Below are 20,377 nucleotides of genomic sequence, written 5' to 3'. Positions count from 1 at the left end.
CATGCAGAGTAAACACAGCGGACTGTTGCTTCCCGGTGATTTAGATCCATGCAAACACACCCAGTCTTTAGTGTGTTTATTTATCAGTCTTTATTACAGCAGTAAAATACAAAACAGCACTTCTCAGATTTCCCCTGGGCTGCTAGCAGCCATGGCTACCGTCTCCTTCAGAAGCAGAGACGGAACAGTGAGGAACAACTCCTCCCTCCTTCTGAGTCACGCGACAGGAATTGAGGGACGTCACACAGAACTCTTTAACCCTGTCAGTTCTGAAACCATTCACACCCCCTCTTCCCTCCATTCCTGAGGTGACTTGGGTATTTACCTTTACAGACCTCTTGTGCCCCTTCCTGGCATCCTTGTCAGGCACCAGTGGAACCTCCTCACAACTTCCAGGTTCAAACTGTGCGAAACCAACCCACACACCTGTGGCCTGATACCTCTCAGGTGGAATGCCCTTCGTTGTGCGACTGGACCGCCTGGGCACAAACTCAGGTACTTCCTCTGACTCACTGCGGTCAGCAGGTGTGTCCTCTGCATCACGGGATTCCCCCTCTGACTTAAAGCGTCTTCGAATTCGCTGCATTACGCTAACAGGAGACGCAGGCTCACTCGTGGGCTCTCTTTTAGCAACCTGTGGAGACGCCCCACCCTGTTCTTGACCCTGGTCATCGACCTGGTCTTCATCAACAGGTTCAGCCCCTGGCTCTCCCTCATCCTCATCAGAATCAGACAGGCATTCTGAGAGAACGTCACGCCTTGCAGGAGTCTTTGACCAACCTCCCTGCTCATAGAACTCAGCGTGTTTACTGATCAGAAGCTTACTCTGATCACCTCCTGGATATGCAAACCGCCATGCTTTAGAAGACGGTTCATACCCACAGAAGATCATTTTCTGGAACTTGGGTCCACCTGGCCTTTGCAAAGCTTTAGGCACTGGCACAGATGCCGCTGACCCGAACGGACGGAGGAAATGAATCTGAGGTTTCCTCCCGTGAAGCATGAAAAACGGGGTGTCACCTACCACTGAATTGTAGGACCGATTCCAGGTGAAATTCACATTCTTAATTGCCTCCATCCAAAAGCTTGGAGGTAACCCAGAGTCTGACAGCAACACCTGTGTAGCCTTAACCAGAGCTTCACTTCTGAGCTCTGCCATGCCCCTCTCTTGAGGAGAAGTCACCTTGTGATGTATCCCTTTCTGGTGAAAGAACTTCTGCAGAGCAGACCCAGTAAACTCTGCACATCGGTCACTTTTGACTCCTTGCACCTTGGTGGAGAACCTTAGTTCCACCTCCGCAACCCAACTTTTAATCAGTTGTGGTGCATCCTCCTTGGATTTCAGAGCATGTGTCCAGGAATTCTGGCTAAAATCATCCTGCATCGTCAGCAGAAACCTGGCCCCTCCCAGACTTGGCTCTGCCATGGGGCCAAACAGATCTATGTGCACAAGTTCAAAAGGTTTTGTGGTTACCCTGTCCACCCTGGGGTAACTGCACCCTTTTACCTTTGCCGTTCTGCAAGCCCTACAACTTAGGGTTTTTCCACATTCCCAAATTTTACAACCTTTGGTACATTCCTGTAACAACTGAAGTTCTTCAAGGGAACTATGAGCTGTCTTCTTGTGCCATGCACACGCACATGAAACATGAGTGGGAACTGTAGCACGCATAGCTTGTGCCCTCTCAGCCTTCCCCTCACCCTCCAGAGGCGTTTTAAGAATGAAGAGATCATTCTGCCCCTTTTCAACTCTGGCCAACTGCTTCCCTCCCTTGGAGATTGTACAAACATCATGTTCAAAGTACACCTTAAACCTCTTTTGCAACAAATAAGGCACAGATAAAATACAGTGATGCATCCCAGGTACAATGCAAACTTCCATCTGCTCCTGCAAAACAGAAAAATAGACATTTGCAACGTTAGTCACATTTTTCTTTTCTCCATTTGCAAACTGAACAGTTTTTCCACCTGGAATTGCCTTGCAATTCCACATCTCGACAGCAGGGGTCTCAGGAATCAGGTTTCGGTTAGCTCCAGAGTCAATAACAAAGCATAGTTCATTGTCTCTCTGAGAGCTGTTCTCAAACATTGCAAGACTGGCTGTCAGTTCATAAACATCCTCATTGTCTCCAGCACGTCCGCCTTGTGCATTCCCACGCCTGGCCCCCTTGCTGGGCTGGTTACCGCGGAAACCTGGCTGGTTCCCTTGACAACATCCTGCCTCGTCTCCCTGCTTCGGTGGGGGCAAGAGCGACGCAGATGTTCAGTTGAATTGCAAATAAAACAACGACGACAATCACCAGTGGAAACAGTGGAAAAACACTGCCCAGGGCTCCTTTCAGCTGGCCTGGCCCCCCTTCTTCCGGAAGAGCTCTCTGTGCCAGCCCTGCCCTGTCTGAAACTGCATTCCACTCCGACACTCTCAGTGGAAAACTTTTCAAACTTGCCTTTGGAATTCTTCGCCCCCCCCCCGACTTGCCCATCAGCGCTCCTTGAGGCTAATTCGTCAGGAACTGGGGCTGCAGCCATCTCTGGGCTCTTTATTACTTCTCCAGGGCTCTGGCCTCCTGCTGAAGCTTCACACAAACTTCTCAGCACCTCCCAGGCAGCCCTTGCTGACTCTATGCCCTCCAAACTAGGCAAGAGCGATGCGTGTACGCATGCTTTCAGCATACCAAGCTCTCTTTGCATTCTCTGCTGGCTATCTTCAGGCAACGCAGCCTCAAAGCCTGCAATGTCTGTCCCAGCCGCACCTGGACTGAGGGGTAGTGGCTCTTTCTGGCTTGCATTCCAAAGCCCTGTAGCCAAAAACAAACCCTGCACTTTTCTGGACCAGATTTCCCATCCTTGGGCAGTGAGCTTTTCAAACGGAATTTCCTCAAAGACCTGGCTGTCTGCCATTTTCTTCCCGGGGCCCCAGCTGTACTCACGTAACCAGTCAGCTCTTCCAGCACCCGGTTTTCAGCCGCTCTCAGCTCCTGTTCAGCTCCTTCCAGCCAGCTGCTCTGCCTCAGAACGCAGACCTCCGCTTTCGGTAGCGTCTTGGCCTCCTGGCTTCAACACACACCGGCACACGTCGCAACAGCATCAAAGCAGTAATTAGCGTCCATAACCTGTCAGAAGGCGTGGCGTAGCTAATTGGTTTACGACCCCAATTAGCCCCAGCTTACAGCGATCTCCGGGTCCGGCACGTTTCCCTCAAGCTGCGCCGATCCTTCGCTCCGCCACGACATGCAGAGTAAACACAGCGGACTGTTGCTTCCCGGTGATTTAGATCCATGCAAACACACCCAGTCTTTAGTGTGTTTATTTATCAGTCTTTATTACAGCAGTAAAATACAAAACAGCACTTCTCAGATTTCCCCTGGGCTGCTAGCAGCCATGGCTACCGTCTCCTTCAGAAGCAGAGACGGAACAGTGAGGAACAACTCCTCCCTCCTTCTGAGTCACGCGACAGGAATTGAGGGACGTCACACAGAACTCTTTAACCCTGTCAGTTCTGAAACCATTCACAGGACCTGCCGTTTTCGCAACGCAGAGTGCAGGCAGTGCAGAAAATCGGGACACATCGCCTGGGTGTGTCGGGCTCGGCCCACCCGACGTCAGGCATCAGATGACTAATCCAAGAGCCCCAGGTCCCGGGACCCAACACACCAAGGCAACTCGATGGAGCTCACGGACTTCCAGGTATACCAGTTGCCCCACCCCAACCTAGAGAAAATTTATGTAGAGGTACAGATAGAGGGGGCCCCATGCCGCATGGAGCTTGACACGGGTTCAACTCTATCCATAATCTCGGCAAGGACCTTAAGGAAACTGTGTCCTACTGGGGGTCCCAAACTCAGGCCGGCCCCATTCACCCTCCAGGACTTCCAGAAACGTAAGGTCCCCACAATGGGGGTGGGGACCTTCAGGGTGCAATACCGAGGGCGGACGCGGCAACTGGACTTGCTTGTGGTCAAGGGCCCCTACATTAGCTTACTGGGATTGGCATGGTTTGGACCACTGGGGCTAGCCATCACCGGGGTGAACCACACTACCTTACAAGTGGACGTGGACGCCATATGCAAGGAATTTCCAGGGGTTTTCGATGGGAAATTGGGACAGTATACGGGCTCCCCCATTGCTCTACAGCTTGACCCCGCAGTACAACCGGTCAGGCTCAAGGCCCGCCGGGTCCCGTTCGCCCTGAAACCCGTATAGACGAGGAATTGGACCGGCTCGTGGAGCAAGGAGTGCTGGAGCCGGTGCCTAATGCCACCTGGGAAACCCCAATCGTCACACCCGTCAAGCTTAATGGTTCGGTCCGCATCTGCGCAGACTACAAATGTACCATAAACAAGGCCCTCACGGCCCACGCATACCCAGTGCCAGTGGTCAGCCATGTCCTTGCCACCCTGGCTGGGTCGAAAATTTTTGGCAAGCTGGACTTGGCCCAAGCATATCAACAGCTGCCAGTAGATGAGGCCACAGCAGAGGCACAGACGAATGTGACGCACAGAGGAGCGTTCAGGGTAAAGCGGCTGCAATTCGGTGTCAGCATGGCACCAGGCATATTCCAGAATCTAATGGACTCTCTCCTTAAAGGGATTCCTGGCATCACCCCCTTCTTCAATGATGTGTTGATTGCCGGGCCCACACCAGAGGAGTTTGAGGACCACCTCCGCACCGTTCTGCACCGTTTCCAGACGGCGGGTCTCAAGGTGAAGCGGGAAAAATGTCTACAAGGAGTGCCTCAGGTGGACTTTCTGGGATTTATGGTGGATGCAGAAGGGGTCCACCCGACTGGGGACAAGGTACGGGCCATTTGTGATGCCCCAGCGCCCAAGAACAAGACTGAACTTCAGGCCTTCTTGGGACTATTGAACTTTTACCATTCCTTCCTTCCCCACAAGGCGGCGGTAGCAGAGCCCCTACACAGACTCCTGGACAAGCGGGCCCCTTGGGTGTGGGGCCAGCGCCAGGAGGCCGCATTCCAGGCAGTCAAGGATTTGCTTGTCTCAAACTCGGTCTTGGCACACTTCGACGAGAGGCTGCCAGTGGTGCTAGCATGCGACGCCTCGCCCTATGGTATTGGCGCTGTTCTGGGACACCAACTCCCGGATGGAAGAGAGGTACCGGTGGCATACTTTTCCCAGACACTCAACGCAACCGAGCGGAACTACTCGCAAATCGACAAGGAGGGTCTGGCAATCGTGAAGGGAGTAAAAAAAATCCATGATTTCTTGTACGGGCGGCCCTTCACCGTGGTGACTGACCACAAACCGTTGCTTGGCTTGTTTGCCCCCGAAAAGCAGACCCCCCAAGTGCTGTCTCCTCGCGTCCTCGGGTGGTCAATTTTCCTTGCCTGCTACCAGTATGCACTGATTCACCGCCCTGGGAAGGCGATGGGCCATGCGGACGCCCTCAGCAGGCTACCACTACCGGAAACAGGCCCCGACCCAGCACCTGCACAAGAGGTTATGAGGCTGGAGCTGCTTCCCGACCGCCCCATTCAGGCACAAGAAGTTGCACACCATTCCAAGAAAGATAGGGTCATCTCCCGGGTCCTGGACTGGGTGTGGAGGGGATGGCCCAGCAGCAGCCCCGGGCCAGAATTCGCCGGCTACACAACCCGCAAACATGAACTGTCGGCCCACAAGGGGTGCCTGTTATGGGGAAGCAGGGTCGTTCCCCAGCCCCTCCGCAAAAGGGTCCACACAGCCCTACACGAGACACACCCAGGGGTAGTAAGAATGAAGGCCCTAGCCAGGAGTTATGTGTGGTGGCCGGGGATCGACGGAGAGATAGAGGCCTGGGTCAAACACTGCCAGGCCTGCCAAGAATCCCGCCCAGATCCCCCAAGGGCCCCAGTCCAGTCCTGGGAGTCCGCCCGAGCACCATGGTCACGCCTGCATGTGGACTTCGCTGGCCCCTTTCAGGGGAAAACATTCTTCATAGTGGTGGACTCCTACACCAAATGGCTGGAAGTCGCACTGGTACCGTCCATTTCTACGTCCGCAGCCATCCGGGTACTACGCTGGCTTTTTGCAACCCACAGGCTCCCTGACAGTCTCGTCTCAGACAACGGGACTGCATTTACGTCAGGAGAATTCCAAACCTTCACAGCGCAGAACGCCATCCGCCACATCCGTTCAGCGCCATTCCACCCGGCCACCAATGGCCAAGCAGAACGCATGGTGCGGACCACCAAGGACACATGACGCAAGGGGATTGGGAGTACCGCCTTGCCACATTCCTTCTAGCACAGCACAGCACCCCCAGCTCAACGACTGGCTGGAGCCCCGCTGAACTACTAATGGGTCGGCGCCTTGCAATCAGATTGGACCGCCTTCACCCCGATAGAGCTCAGGATGAGGTAGTGGTGGGGGAAGGCAGGAACCCCCGGACCTTCGAGCCCCATGACCCAGTGTACGCAAAGAATTTTGGGGCAGGCCCAGCATGGGTACCTGCCACAGTCACCAGGGTCACTGGCCCCGTGTCGTATGAGGTGCTAACAGATGGAGGGCAATGCTGGCACCGTCACTGCGACCAGATACGGCGACGATTCCCGGGAGAAAACCAGGAGGAGGAGGGCAGGTCAGAGGAGTCCCAAGGGAACAGTGGGGCAGTGAGGCCCACAGAGCAGCAGGGGCCAGCAGGAGAGGCAGAATCAGTAAATACAGAGAGGACCCGTGAGGCTGAAGGGACACCGGAACCAGAACCACAACTGAGTGAGCCGGTTGCGCCAGACCAGACAGCCCCATCACAGCCAGCATCCTTGGAACACGAGCCAGAACCTGAACCCCGGACCAGGGAACACCCCAGGCCGCAACGCACACGTAGGCCGCCGGCGTACCTTGAGGACTATGAATGCGACCTCCCGGGCAGGACTGGAACTTAGAGGGGAGGGGTGTTATGTACTGAGTCGAATAGGATCCAAACTGCAGCAGTCTGATTGGTCCTAGAACAATAGGATTCAGAATGCAGCAGTCTGATTGGTCCTAGAACAATGCAGCAGTATGATTGGTTGGCAGGAACCACCCAATCATGCTCCAGATAGAAGTGAATCCACAACCTGATTGGCTTACAGTAGAATTCCGGAATTAGCCAATCATGTGCAGCGCATTGTGTAAATAATGTATATAAAGCAGATACTTTGAGGGGACTTTCATTCATTCCTCCTCACCACTATGAGCTGAATAAAGAGCATGAAATCACTTTGCGACTCTGAGTATATTTCAGAAACAAAACCAGAAAAAGAGAGAGGAGGCTACCCAAAAGCATAATTAATCTTCTTCCTTCCTAATAAACCTCTCTTTGTTCATATAAAATCATCCACATTAGAATGTGCAGGCTGTAGAGTAGTGACTAAGCTGCCCAGTCAGAGGCTGAGAATGCCTCAAATCCTAAACACACAATGGAAACAAAAAATGGGGAGGGGCACTAACCTGGCATCCTCTGCAGGTCTTTTTAAGCATAAACACAGAAAAATAAAGAACTACAACAAAACTGTTTTGTGATCTAAGCCAATTACTCACTCATTCCAAAGTGAGAGATCTGCTACATAGAATCATAGAATCATAGAATCATAGAGTTGGAAGAGACCACAAGGGCCATCGAGTCCAACCCCCTGCCAAGCAGGAAACACCATCAGAGCACTCCTGACATATGGTTGTCAAGCCTCTGCTTAAAGACCTCCAAAGAAGGAGACTCCACCACACTCCTTGGCAGCAAATTCCACTGTCGAACAGCTCTTACTGTCAGGAAGTTCTTCCTAATGTTTAGGTGGAATCTTCTTTCTTGTAGTTTGGAACCATTGCTCCGTGTCCGCTTCTCTGGAGCAGCAGAAAACAACCTTTCTCCCTCCTCTATGTGACATCCTTTTATATATTTGAACATGGCTATCATATCACCCCTTAACCTCCTCTTCTCCAGGCTAAACATGCCCAGCTCTCTTAGCCGTTCCTCATAAGGCATCGTTTCCAGGCCTTTGACCATTTTGGTTGCCCTCCTCTGGACACGTTCCAGTTTGTCAGTGTCCTTCTTGAACTGTGGTGCCCAGAACTGGACACAGTACTCCAGGTGAGGTCTGACCAGAGCAGAATACAGTGGCACTATTACTTCCCTTGATCTAGATGCTATACTCCTATTGATGCAGCCCAGAATTGCATTGGCTTTTACATGAAACACAGCTGTTGTGTGCAAGGCAGGTTCTGAAGGGAGGGGGGAGAAATTTGATTCTGTTCCCATTTAAAGGGAAACCTACCTAATTTGGACTTTCCAAAACAATACAAGAACTGAAACACAGCCGCCCTTTGAAACTTGCACTCTTCCAAAATTTTGCAATGCCTTGCTCCAGCAAACCAATGTGTACACAAATGCATATACTAGGGTAAAGTGCTTTGCCAAAAATGGTTCACTAGTCAAAACTGCATATAAAAATGTGCATGTAAGGATAAAAAGGTAAAGGTAAAGGGACCCCTGACAATTAAGTCCAGTCGCGAACGACTCTGGGGTTGCGGCGCTCATCTCGTTTTATTGGCTGAGGGAGCCGGCGTACAGCTTCTGGGTCATGTGGCCAGCATGACTAAGCTGCTTCTGGTGAACCAGAGCAGCGCACGGAAACGCCGTTTACCTTTCCGCCGGAGTGGTACCTATTTAGCTACTTGCACTTTGACATGCTTTCGAACTGCCAGGTTGGCAGGAGCTGGGACCGAGCAACGGGAGCTCACCCCGTCGTGGGGATTCGAACCGTCGACCTTTGATTGGCAAGCCCAAGTGGCTCAGTGGTTTAACCCACAGCGCAAATTCACACAAAAATGCGGATGAATTTTCACACTGTATTTTTTTAAAATTGCAAACTGATATGAAAATGTGCAAAGCCAAACTTTAGATTGGAAAAATTAGAGACAGAGAAAAAAGAAAATTTACAGAGAATGCTGAAGTCTCCCCAGGGACAGGCAGAGAAAGCTGGAGGGGATCTGGGCCACAGTCTGCCTTTCTTACTAGGCTTGTTGTCTCTCTGCTTATCTCTGTTTAGTAACTAATTTTTCTTATGGACTGAAATGGGGAGGAGAACAAATAGTGAGGCATATTAACAACAACAACAACAACAAATAGGTAGTCAGAAAACTGTGTATTCCCATTCAGTTTTCTTTGCCTGTTTTTGAGAGAGAAACTTCAGAACCCCCAGCAGTGAGAGCTTACATGCAATGTCCCTGTGTTACATAATAATAATAATAATAATAATAATAATTTTTATTTATACCCTGCCCTCCCCGGCCAAGGCCAGGCTCAGGGTGGCTAACAAGCAATAATAAAAAAACAAGTTGAATGATTACAACTTAAAAATAAAATTAAAATACAACATTAAAATATTGAAACATTAAAATATTAAAATGTAGCCTCATCGCAGGAGGAGAAAGGAAAATAAAAAAGAAAGAGAGGGAGGGAATCAAAATGGCTCCAAGCCAAAGGCCAGGCGGAATAACTCTGTCTTACAGGCCCTGCGGAAAGAAATCAGATCCCACAGGGCCCTGGTCTCATGAGGCAGAGTGTTCCACCAGGCTGGAGCCATGACTGAAAAGGCCCTGGCTCTGGTTGAAGCTAATCTCACTTCCTTAGGGCCCGGGACCACTAGGGTGTTGCTATTTATGGACCTTGAGGATCTCTGTGGGGCATACTGGGAGAGGCTGTCCCGTAGGTACGAGGGTCCTAGGCCATGAAGGGCTTGAAAGGTCAAAAGCAGCACCTTAAATCTGACCCTGTACTCCACCGGGAGCCAGTGCAGCTTGAAAAGCACTGGGTGAATATGCTCCCATGGCAGAGACCCGGTGAGGAGCCTCGCTGCAGCATTCTGCACCCGCTGGAGTTTCTGGGATAGCTTCAAGGGCAGCCCCGCATAGAGCGAATTACAGTAGTCAAGCCTGGAGTATAACATGTGGAGTATAACACATAGCCAGGCTCTGAATACCAAGCTCCAAGGGTTTGAGTGCATGTGATTTTCATGCATACTCAGAACCCTTGGAACCAAACCTCTGCATACAATGAGGAATTTACTGTTAATGACGGGGAAAATAAGTGCATTGTGTGTGATCTGTATTGGTGGCACAATGTAAGTCAGTGTAAAAATGAAACTGCAAACTTTAAAAAATAGATTCAAACATAAAACAATGTTCACAGTAATTAGTCTCTATTATACTAGAAGTAATCAAGGTCCTGTCTGAACAATCTGGAGCTATGCAGTTTGGTGCCTAGGCAGAGGGGTGGGTGGGTGTTGGTGTGTTTTTTTACACATTTCACCTCAAATACCTTTTCCACAGTACTTATGTTATGGACTACTTGGTTCTGTTGCTGTTGCCATTTATTACCTGAAATTTCCTCCGGGCTACAAAATACTGCATTCTCCTGATGACTTTGACAGCTGTTCGGTGCGCTTCTGTTAGCCTACAAAACAAACCAGGCACACATTTTTCCCCCAAAGATTTTAAAATACAAAGCTTTTCAGTGCAAATTCGCAATCGTATATTAAGCATACATGCCCCTTTAGATGTTTGTGCTTTGTCTTTCCTGCTTCAATTTTGTATAGGAGCCTTCAAGTTTCTGACAGCTGAGATCCACTTGTGCAGAATGGAGGCATGCTGTGCTCATAACCAAAATGCTTTAGAGTGTGAAAGAGAAATAACTGCCTGCCTTCAAAGGAGCTCACTATCTGCTTCTGTGCCTGTCTGTGTCTCTGCATGAGTGACTGGTCTGACCATCACTCCTCCTGGTTGGAAGATGGCAAGTTCAAACAGTGGATCATGCAGAGAAACAGTAGGTCAGGTACTGGAGGCTTCTATCATCCTGTAGCTACTCAACTAGCATTTCTTATGGCATGCTGGTGTGCCCTGGCATAGTTTGAGAATTAGTGGTTTAAGGCGTTAAACAAAAATAGATAAATCTGAAGTATAGAAAATTCTGGAGATTAGGAGAAATTGCCATCAGTGCAAGCAAGGCACAATGTAGGCAAATGTGGAGCATTGTGACACTCTTCATATTCTTTGAAGGTACCCACAAGTTTCTACTACAAAGAAATTAAAATGCAGGCAGATATTTGGACACTTGAAGTTATAACAAAAAACCTTTCCTAGAAAGATGCTGGTCTTTATTTCATCATAGCAAATGAGTTCACGAAAGTTATTAAACCAGAAACATTTTTGCCAGCCTATCTGCCCACACTAGCTTGTGACAGTTGCTTGTGACACACCAAAACTCTGGCAAAACCAGGTGGTTGATCAAAGCTTTCCTGCTTGATCCTTAGAAACCACAGCTGACCAGGCAAATTACTATTTACAAGCATGCTTAATTTTAAAAACAAAATTATTTCACATATTTCACATGTAAAGAGTGTGCTTCCCCTTATACTTTGCTGATAAGGGTAACCTGGGCAGGCCCAAACAGAAATTGTACGCAATAAAGTCAGTTGTGTATGCCCACTTCTGCTTAATGCAAAATCTCTTCCTGGAGATATTCGGAGAGCATTTTGCTCTTACACATTTGGGGATTGTAAACCTTTATGCTCTGCTTGTGAACACCCAAAGGCACCTGGCTAGCCACTGTACAAAAGAAAATCACCTTCAAAGGGGAGAAATTGAGTATAAATATCCCTTCCTTTGAGCATCTCTCACTCTTTCATTCTGACTCATCCTGGACCACTAAATTTTCTGTGAGCTGGCATGAAAGGGGACTTACTCTCCCCCTTAATGTGGCATTTGTTGCAAAGGGAACTAAGGTGAACAACTTAACAATCATACTCAGTTTCTGCTACATACAGGTCAGGCTTAGCTTCCCCTTCTGAACAGAGCAAAATTATTGCATGTGTCTGTTGGGATAAGAGTACTACGCAGCTGAGAACAAGCAGCTCGATGTTTACATCACATGGTGGAGCTGACCGTGAGACCGGAAGCTCCAGGGAATTCACAGGGATTTGCTCTTTGTGTAATATGAGACCTTCCTGTTGCTTTTGTGAAGGAAGTCTCTTGCAGTTGCTTGGAGGAGACTGAACTGAACAGACATGCTTTTGTACAGATGTACAGACAGAAATAAACCGTAGATGAAACAGACTTTCTGACTATCTTCTTTCTCCTGCTGGTATGCAAGGGTGAAAAGGGGTGTGCATCTTCCACGCTGGGAGATGTCGCCTATCAAGGTCTTCCTAGACTGCAAGGATGCCAGCCAGGGTAGATCACCGGTAAATAAGCCCCGGGAGCCGGGGAGAGGGGCCAGCCTCTCCCGAGGGGGCAAGTTTTCCAACAGTGTCTACATTTCCTGTCTTACTGAGGTGTCCTGATCTGCACTAGATTGCAGCTTGGGGAGGGGCAGCAGACCTTTTCCTGTTTAACCTCAGCACACCTAGGCACACTGTGGTTCAGCATGGGTGGGTATGGCCTCCCCGTGAGGGAGCCAATCAGAGAGAAGAAGAAGAAGAAGAGTTTGGATTTGATATGCCACTTTATCACTACCTGAAGGAGTCTCAAAGCGGCTAACAATCTCCTTTCCCTTCCTCCCCCACAACAAACACTCTGTGAGGTGAGTGGGGCTGAGAGACTTCACAGAAGTGTGACTGGCCCAAGGTCACCCAGCAGCTGCATCTGGAGGAGCGGAGACGTGAACCCGGTTCACCAGATTATGAGTCCACTGCTCTTAACCACTACACCACGCTGCTCTGGCTCTTCTTGGCAGGGCCTCAGAGTGGACCTGATTGAAAACTTCCTCTGCTGGGTCCTAAGAGATAAGAGGAGGCCTGCACCTACTCTCTCCACCTTTGTTCCTAAGGGCTTTGCCATCACCTACTCCTTTACTCCATTGGTAGTTTAACCCAGTGGGGTCTCTTTTTAGACGTGTATGCCACCTGCAACATTGCTATAGAGATCAGTTGGTCACGGGTTTTCAGGACCAGGGATACATTTTTACTCACAAATGGATTGACTATTGCTATGCGAAGTTTGTGCCTGTTTCATAGCAATAGCACATATTTGCATTTTGTTCTTTATTCTATGCATGTCACAACTTGTAAAGTATGGGTGAGTTTTTCTCTCAATTTTGCTGCTTTCTCTTTTTGTAAACCGCTTTGAGATTTTTTTCAACAATCAAGCCATGTATAAATTTTATGAAATAAATAAATAAATAAATAAATAAACAAACAAATAAACAAATAAATAAATACAGGTGGGATAGTCATTGGGCTGGATCCTTAGGAGGGACAGAGACAGGGACACCTTGTCCCACCCCAATGCTAGAGTAAGGGATCTTGGAGGGTGGCGCTTTCTGTCCAGAAGTCCAGCTCAGGGGCTGACAAGCCATAATGCACCTTTACCTGAGGTTGCCTCAAACGGACCACTGGAAGCAGTACAAACTGTTGTGGACCCTAACATTAGGCAGCCTCTGTGGGCTGACAGCACCCTGACCATCACTTGGGCTGCTCGATCAAGTGAGCCATGCCAATGCCAATGCCTCTTCCCTGCACTCAATTCAGCTGTCACCTTATTTCATCTCAGAACTGGCTGTTCTATTTCTGCTCCTCCTCCTTCTTTTTACAACATAAGGGCCCACAATCAAGCAATAGCAGTGTCCAATCTGCAGGATTTCCTTTTCACAATCTTGTCTTAAATGCAGTAATTTGGGGTGTTTACAGGAAAGGTGCCTTCCTCCTCCTCCTTTTAAAAAGATCAAGCTTTTATTTCCATTCTGCGTCAGGAATGGACACCTCCCTTGATGCAAATAAAGACAGAGAAAATCGTTGGGGTTAAACCATTCTCTGAATTCCTCTCTTGGCTTGGGAGGAATGGGCTTTCACCTGGGCTTTGCCCTGAGGTCTGGCACTCACTTCTTCATGGAATGCAAGAGCAGGCAAAGGCACTGGATGCAGAAGCAGGTTCTCTGCTGCAACCCTCCGACTCCATTTCTGGAAGCAGAGGTTATCCGTAATTGGATTTTTTTAATTGGCTTTAAAGTAATGCCACGTGCTGGAAAGAGATGTGACTGTAAACTGCAAGACATTCAGCTGAGATAAGATTTTATTTGGTGCAAGAGATGGCTGGGGAGAGGGGAGCCCATGGTTTGTTTATTTTAAGCTTCTCTTTATATTTATGATTCGGCAACCCTCTGTGGAATGTAAGCTAAAAAATATTTACGAGTGAGGAGGAAATAATTGGAGTTATACTGAGATCAATATAGCAATAATGGAGACTGTATGTGACTTGAAATGAAAAAGGAGGGAGAGTATGAATATGATGGGAACATAGAGTTGTTCCTCCCACCTCCACTTAAAACATCGAAAAAGAGATTTGTTTGTGCTTCTGACGGAATGTAATTAAAGATAAAGGATAATTGGCTATAAATCTCAGCTGTAAAGATGAAAAGAATCCATGGGAAATAGCCCACTTTCCTAGGCTGAGGGGGGAAATGGCGAAGACCTGCAACACAGTATTACTAGTGAGACAGAATGGCTTTTAGCAGGCTGTCGCCTGTTCTGAGACATCGAAGCAAAAGGGACGGAGAGCAAAGACCTTTGAGAAACTTCCGAGATTCAATTCTGCCACAAGTCATGATGGGAGACAACACTGGGAAAGTGAAAGAGACAATACCATAGATGGTCAGAAGGAATCTCCATGGACATAACAGTTTTTCAAAGAGGGACAAAGATGAAAGCTGTTTCCCAGTTCTGCTGGATCTCTCAGTGGCTTTTGACACCATCGACCAAGACATCCTTCTGGACCGTCTTGAGGGGCTGGGAGCTGGGGGCACTGTTATACGGTGGTTCCGCTCCTTCCTCCTGGGCCGTGTTCTGAAAGTGGTGGGGGGGATGAGTGTTCAGACCCCTGGGCTCTCACTTGTGGGGTGTCCTAGGCTTCTGTCCTCTCCCCCATGCTTTTTAACATCTATATGAAGCCACTGGAAGAGATCATCAAGGGGTTTGGGCTGAGTGTTCATCAGTATGCTGATGATACCCAGCTCTACCTCTCTTTTAAGTCAGAACCAGTGAAGGCGGTGAAGGTCCTGTGTGAGTGTCTGGAGGCGGTTGGATGATGGATGGCAGCTAAGAGATTGAGGATGAATCCTGACAAGACAGAAGTACTGTTTTTGGGTGACAGGGTGTGGGGGATTCCCTGGTCCTGAATGGGGTAATTGTGCCCCTGAAGGACCAGGTGTGCAGCCTGGGAGTCATTTTGGACTCACAACTGTCCATGGAGGCACAGGTCAAATCTGTGTCCAGGGCAGCTGTCTACCAGCTCCACCTTGTACGCAGGCTAAGACTCTATCTGCCCGCGGACTGTCTCATCAGAGTGGTGCATGCTCTGGTTATCTCCCACTTGGACTACTGCAATGCGCTCTATGTGGGGCTACCTTTGAAGGTGACCCGGAAACTGCAATTAATCCGGAATGCGGCAGCCAGACTGGTGACTGGGAGCGGCCGCCGGGACCACATAACAGAAGTACTGTTTTGGGGGGACAGGGGGTGGGCAGGTGTGGAAGACTCTGTGGTCCTGAATGGGGTAACTGTGCCCCTAAAGGACGAGGTGCGTAGCCTAAGAGTCGTTTTGGGCTCGCAGCTGTCCACGGAGTTGCAGGTGAATTCTGTGTCCAGGGCAGCTGTCTCCCAGCTCCATTTGGTACACAGGTTGAGACCCTACCTGCCCACAAACTGTCTTGCCAGAGTGGTGTATGCTCTAGTTATCTCCCACTTGGACTACTGCAATGCACTCCACGTGGGGCTACCTCTGAAGGTGACCCAGAAACTACAATTAATGCAGAATGCAGCAGCTAGATGGTGACTGGGAGTGACCGCCAAGACCATGTGGGTCCTGAAAGTTCTACATTGGCTCCAAGTACGTTTCCAAGCACAGTTCAAAGTGTTGGTGCTGACCTTTAAAGCCCTAAACGGCCTCGGCCCAGTATACCTGAAGGAGCGTCTCCACCTCCATCGTTCAGCCCGGACACGGAGGTCCAGCTCCAAGGGCCTTCTGGCAGTTCTCTCACTGCGAGGTGTGAGGTTATAGGGAACCAGGCAGAGGGCCTTCTTGGTTGTGGCATCTGCCCTGTGGAACGCCCTCCCATCAGATGTCAAGGAAATAAACAACTATCTGACTTTTAGAAGACACCTGAAGACAGCCCTCTTTAGGGAAGTTTTTAATGTTTGAAGTTTTATTCTGTTTTTAGTGTTCTATTGAAAACCGCCCAGAGTGGCTGGGGAAACCCAGCCAGATGGGCAGGGTAGAAATACAGTGGTACCTCAGGTTAAGAACTTAATTCGTTCTGGAGGTAAGTTGTTCTTAACCTGAAACTGTTCTTAACCTGAGACACTTTAGCTAATGGGGCCTCCTGCTGCCGACACTTCGCCGCCGTGCGATTTCTGTTCTTATCCTGAAGCAAAGTTCTTAACCCGAGGTACTACTTCCAGGTTAGCAGAGTCTGTAACCTGAAGCGCCTGTAACAGGTGCCACTGTAATAAATTATTATTATTATTATTATTATTATTATTATTATTATTATTACTACTACTAATTTCACACGCAGGACTGAACAAAGATAATATTTTGAGTTCCTCACTTGAAGTTTTATAAATTTATATAATATATGGAAATCATTAATGGAAATCATTAATTATGCAGCTATTGATCAAGGGATTATTATTATAACTGAAATGTAACTAAAATTAATAAGATTATGGAACACAGTGGCATAAGATCAGAAATACATCCAATCCCCCACGCAGGAGCCACTTTAACCAAAATGTATTAACTGGAAGTTGATTGGCATTTGAATAATTGTATTAATTGGAAATTAATTGATATTGTTTTAATTTGGCTATTATTGGGGGAATATTGGAAAACTAATAAAACTTTACTTTGGGAAAAACCCTCCCTGTGCAGAATTTTCCATGTCATACAGAAGGTTTGAAAACCAGCCTGATGTCTGTGAAAACTGAGGTGATACACAGTTCCAACATGAGGACCAACATCAGAATGATTGAGGTGGACCCCTATAGTAAGACCAGAGATGTAGCCCTTAATTGCAAAAATGTCAATAATAAATTGATTAGTCGTACTGTTCTTACAAACAAAATTTCTAATTAAGTGCCTCAAAGTGACTGACACAGTAAAAATGGAATGACAATGACTCTAAATTAAGAAAAAAACAGCAGTAAACAGAAAATAAAATACTAATCCCACAATATATTTAATAAGTCCTACCCACCCAACTCACAGAATAAGCACAACAAAGACTGCTGACATAAATGAGTATCAGTTACAGATAGGTAGCCGTGTTGGTCTGCCATGGTCAAAACAAAATAAAAAAATTCCTTCCAGTAGCACCTTAAAGACCAACTGAGTTAGTTCTAGGTATGAGCTTTCGTGTGCATGCACACTTCTTCAGATACTTCTTCAGTTGGTCTTTAAGGTGCTACTGGAAGGAATTTTTTTATTTTGTTTTGACCATGGCAGACCAACACGGCTACCTATCTGTAACTGGAACTATGGAAGGCACCACATTGAGCCGCATGAAATGGAAGTTGGTATCTGAAGAAGTGTGCATGCACACGAAAGCTCATACCTAGAACTAACTCAGTTGGTCTTTAAGGTGCTACTGGAAGGAATTTTTTTATTTTGTTTTGATAAATGAGTATGTATTGCACAATATGTAGGCATGCACATAGCATAAAATTCACAGGCACACAACAGTTCACATGCATGCACTGGGTAAATTTTAATTAATTAATTAATTAATTAATTAATTAAATTTATATACTGCTCTTCATCTTAAGATCTCAGGGCAGTTCAGAAGATAAAAATACAGGATAAAAGCACAAAATAAGTAGATTAACACAACAACAACAAAAGCAAAACAATAATCTCCACTCCCACAAACACATTTAAAATAGAACATTAATAAACCCAAGGCCTGGTGGAAGAGGAATGTTTTCACCTGGCACCTAAAAATCTATAATGAAGGCGCCAGATGAACCTCCTTGGGGAGAGCATTCCACAAACAGGGAGCCACAGACTTGATTGGGAATCAACATCAAGTCTAAATCTTACTGTGTACCTCAGTACTAGGCCTTTGCATATTTAATTCAAACACTGCATGAGCGAGTATAACATTTCAGATAAAGTTACACCAAACACAAAGATGCCAATGAAAACAGTAGCCTTGTGTCTCCTCTGTATTCTACTTTAACACCTAGGGATGCCCAAATTAGTATATCACATACATATATGCAGCATAATTGTACATCCCAGAAATCCACATACTAAGCATCTTTATGTGAGAGAGGAACAGAATAAGACATAAGCCCACCATTTGGAGCTATAGCCTCATGGCTGCCATAATGCCCTGTTCTGGACTACGTGGTACACCTTAAAGCTCATGAAATTAGATTCCTCTATGCATTGTGAGTCTCAGGTCTGAAAGTACTATGCTGGGTTCACAGTGGTGATATATATGCTCCATGGCTATTAGAATATGATAGGGAACTATCAATTGTTTCATGATGTCTGCTGGCAGTGGCCAGGGGTGGAGGAAGGAGGGTGCGGTGGGGGAGGGTCACCCCGGGTGTCACCACTGAGGGTGATGACAAAATACTGGGCGGCACTCACAGCAGCGCCTGCAGCGTGCCCAAGCCACAGGTCTCTCCCAACAGTCCCCCCGCTGCCCCCTCCAGCTGTAGTGGGAGGAGGCAGGCAGACTCTTCAGAGCCCCCGTGGAGCGCCCCGCCCCTGGGCACAAGGCACGCGCCCCACCCCAGGCACCTGATCGGCTTGCTCCGCCACTGGCAGTGGCAGCAGGATTTCAGTGCATCATTCTTTCATTTTGCCTTTCTTCAAATGTTGATTAAAGTCAGTAGAAGTGTAACTGAGCTAGAAAGAAATAGGTGGGCAATAGTTTACCATTTTGTAGTGTTGCCATACGTCTGGAATTTCCTGGACATAGCCAGCAAATGGCCCTCATTAACAGCGTCCAGGCAGAAATCACTAAATTGTCCGGGAAAATCTGGATGTGTGGCAGCCCAACAACTACTTTAAAAAGCTCATCATCTTTGGCCAAAAAAGCTAAAGCACTTTTGTGTCCAGATTTTCACTGTTTGAAATATGGCAATCCTACATCTTGTAATCCTGAAACCCAGTCAGCTCCTACCACTTGTAGGAAGTGGGGAGCAAGTGTGATTCTAGTCAAATGCAACAATCTGGCATGGTAATCATAGAATCATAGAATCATAGAGACCACAAGGGCCATCGAGTCCAACCCCCTGCCAAGCAGGAAACACCATCAGAGCACTCCTGACATATGGTTGTCAAGCCTCTGCTTAAAGACCTCCAAAGAAGGAGACTCCACCACACTCCTTGGCAGCAAATTCCACTGTCGAACAGCTCTTACTGTCAGGAAGTTCTTCCTAATGTTTAGGTGGAATCTTTTTTCTTGTAGTTTGGAGCCATTGCTCCGTGTCCGCTTCTCTGGAGCAGCAGAAAACAACCATTCTCCCTCCTATGTGACATCCTTTTATATATTTGAACATGGCTATCATATCACCCCTTAACCTCCTCTTCTCCAGGCTAAACATGCCCAGCTCCCTTAGCCGTTCCTCATAAGGCATCGTTTCCAGGCCTTTGACCATTTTGGTTGCCCTCCTCTGGACACGTTCCAGTTTGTCAGTGTCCTTCTTGAACTGTGGTGCCCAGAACTGGACACAGTACTCCAGGTGAGGTCTGACCAGAGCAGAATACAGTGGCACTATTACTTCCCTTGATCTAGATGCTATACTCCTATTGATGCAGCCCAGAATTGCATTGGCTTTTTTAGCTGCCGCGTCACACTGTTGGCTCATGTCAAGTTTGTGGTCAACCAAGACTCCTAGATCCTTTTCACATGTACTGCTCTCAAGCCAGGTGTCACCCATCTTGTATTTGTGCCTCTCATTTTTTTTGCCCAAGTGCAATACTTTACATTTCTCCCTGTTAAAATTCATCTTGTTTGTTTTGGCCCAGTTCTCTAATCTGTCAAGGTCGTTTTGAAGTGTGATCCTGTCCTCTGGGGTGTCAGCCACCCCTCCCAGTTTGGTGTCATCTGCAAATTTGATCAGGATGCCCTTGAGTCCATCATCCAAGTCGTTGATAAAGATGTTGAATAAGACCGGGCCCAAGACAGAACCCTGTGGCACCCCACTAGTCACTCTTCTCCAGGATGAAGAGGAACCATTGATGAGCACCCTTTGGGTTCGGTCAGTCAGCCAGTTACAAATCCACTGAGTGGTAGCATAGTCAAGACCGCATTTTACCAGCTTCTTTACAAGAATATCATGGGGCACCTTGTCAAATGCCTTGCTGAAATCAAGGTAGGCTACATCCACTGCGTTCCC

The 20,377-nt window shown here is 47.8% G+C and overlaps 1 protein-coding gene across 6 annotated transcripts in view; it reads right to left on the bottom strand.

Annotated features, from left to right (window-relative positions):
* Positions 1-20,377, bottom strand: part of LOC309341701 (potassium voltage-gated channel subfamily KQT member 1-like) — a 370,888-nt gene that overhangs the window by 162,336 nt on the left and 188,175 nt on the right. For all 6 annotated transcript variants that reach the window (XM_081861359.1, XM_081861358.1, XM_081861362.1 and 3 more), the window contains one exon: positions 10,353-10,428. In XM_081861359.1, coding sequence (XP_081717485.1) covers positions 10,353-10,428 — 76 coding nt within the window. The remainder of the gene's footprint in view (positions 1-10,352; positions 10,429-20,377) is intronic.

The sequence above is a fragment of the Podarcis erhardii genome, assembly GCF_964252035.2.
Source record: "Podarcis erhardii genome assembly, chromosome: 5".
NCBI classification, from domain to species: Eukaryota; Metazoa; Chordata; class Lepidosauria; order Squamata; family Lacertidae; genus Podarcis; species Podarcis erhardii.
The sequence above is the reverse complement of the archived record's forward strand: the minus strand, read 5'-3'. Positions and strand labels throughout refer to the sequence as shown.